Here is a 2,021-nt window from a genome sequence, read left to right as displayed (position 1 = left end):
GTGTAATAATCCCCCGTCTCCCCCCCCCCCCCCCCCCCCGAGAGCACAGTGAGGCCAATTTTGAGCACTTCTGAGAATTACTTCGTGTACCATTGATTGCAGATGTCTTCCTCTCTTGACCAAAAAGCAGTTTCATTCCAGCAATGATTGGGCTCTTCCCAGAATCTCCCCAGATATGAGGGGATTGCTGTTTAGATGAAGTATTGTTGATGCAACCACCTTCCCACTGCCTTTACTTGAAAGTGATTATTTTAGTTCTTCATTAGCATAAGAGGTCTGTATTTGTAATAAACTGACTTTTCCCCCTTGCTTAAAAAATAACCACCTCTTGAGTGTGAGATGTGCAGTGGAGCCAAAGAAGTGACATGGATGGTCTACATAGCCTGGCAGAAATGGGAGTTAAGTAAGGCCAGTCTCTACAACTTTTATTTTTTTTTAAATTATTTCCCCCCCCCCCCCCCCCCAAAATTTCCATCAGCCCTCCCTATATAGATAGGGAGGTACTTTTTTTTGTATTTCTTAAATTGTGCACCTATAACAAAAGAATACATTTTTTGCAGTTACTGCAGTCAAATAAACTACTACAGAGATTGATACAGTAGAAACTCATTCAAATTCATGCTTGATAAATTGTGCACAACAAACCAGTGTTTGGCAGTTGTCTTAATTGCCAGTGCTAAATATCCTCTAACGATTTATGTTATTCAACGTTTCCTAGGGTACCCTGAAGTATTGTGGAATCTTGTTCCCTACAGGTTTTCAAGAAGAGGCTATATAGGTATCTGTCTAGGCTGGGTTAGGACTAATGCATCCTGCATTTGTACAGGGGTTTGGACCTGAGGTCCCTGGACTTTTGTGATTATATTGTCATAAATAAGCAACACAAAGCTACCATTGGCCAAAGAAAGGAAGTCCAAATAATAAGGTGGTGTTACTGCTTATTTACTTGCTGCATCACAAACATCAGTCGCTTGTAATAGGTCATCCAGTGTGAGCAAGTGAGGTTCTACTGTAATTTGCACATATTAGTTCATTTTATACATTTATATAAAATGCTCTTACTTGTGCACTAACAGAGGCTGATGTGTTTGTGTCTTGTCTTGCTGTTAAGGTTACAACCTTAAGCACTCACCTTAGGAAGATGTTTAAATTCATCTAAGGCCAGTTTCTCAGCTGCTGTAAAACATTGTAGCCATGCTGCTTTACGCTAACTGAGTATCTGGCCCTGCATGCTGACACAATCACCAGAAAAAAGATGCTGCTTGCTCATACGACTTTCATACTCTTTAATTTAACATAAATCCCAAAGCAAGCTAGTATCATGTCTACATAAAGAACTATTAGTATCTAGCAAAAAACTTTCTAGTACTTGTTTTCCTGGCCTTCATGATATAATTAGGAATGACTGGAAAAATGACTGACATCATACTCTAATATAATGACTTTTTAAAGAGAAATTGGAAAATTTTAAAGACCCTTTTTATGGAATTTTTTAAAACTGGGCTGTTTATTCAGTATTTATATGACATTCTCAATAGGTTTCTTCCAATCTTTTAGTAGACTAAGGCTACTTTTAATGGGAGTTATTTAGATATTAGCTACTAGTTGTTTCTGTGAAGTCTTCTGGCGCATGCATGCTATTAAGTATGTAATACACTTGTGTGGCATGGCCATCACTAGTAGCATTTTTTTCTAGTCTGCCAATGCACCAACGCTGAAATCCAGTCATGAGGAAAGTGCACATGCACAAATGTATACAGTCTTTATGTAGTCATGCCAGGTGGTGTAGCTGCTAAAACTGTTTCATCATCTTTGAATTATGAAAATATGCTTTAAAGGGAAATACTGATGCTGTCGCACTGTAGCACATCTTGGTTTTTCTAAAGGCTTTCAGTCTTAACAAAATGCTACACAAGTCCTATAGGTAAGGCAGTTTAATTCTAGTAATTGAACTGTAATGGCATGACTATGATGATGTATACATTCACCAGTGGAAAACAGGCTAATTGCTAAAATATTCT

The 2,021-nt window shown here is 38.1% G+C and overlaps 1 protein-coding gene across 3 annotated transcripts in view; it reads left to right on the top strand.

Annotated features, from left to right (window-relative positions):
- The window catches only part of LOC102384892 (septin-11), a 161,403-nt gene that overhangs the window by 79,367 nt on the left and 80,015 nt on the right, over window positions 1–2,021 (top strand). The window contains exon 10 of one of the 3 annotated variants that reach the window (XM_025191422.1): window positions 334–403. The exons of the other annotated variants lie outside the window; for them this stretch is intronic. Within the exon in view, the coding sequence (XP_025047207.1) occupies window positions 334–364 (31 nt within the window). The 3' untranslated portion in view covers window positions 365–403. The remainder of the gene's footprint in view (window positions 1–333; window positions 404–2,021) is intronic. 3 annotated transcript variants of the gene reach the window in all.

The sequence above is a fragment of the Alligator sinensis genome, unplaced genomic scaffold (assembly GCF_000455745.1).
Source record: "Alligator sinensis unplaced genomic scaffold, ASM45574v1 scaffold208_1, whole genome shotgun sequence".
Classification (NCBI taxonomy): domain Eukaryota; kingdom Metazoa; phylum Chordata; order Crocodylia; family Alligatoridae; genus Alligator; species Alligator sinensis.
Note: the sequence above shows the minus strand (reverse complement) of the source record. Positions and strands in the feature narration are given on the sequence as shown.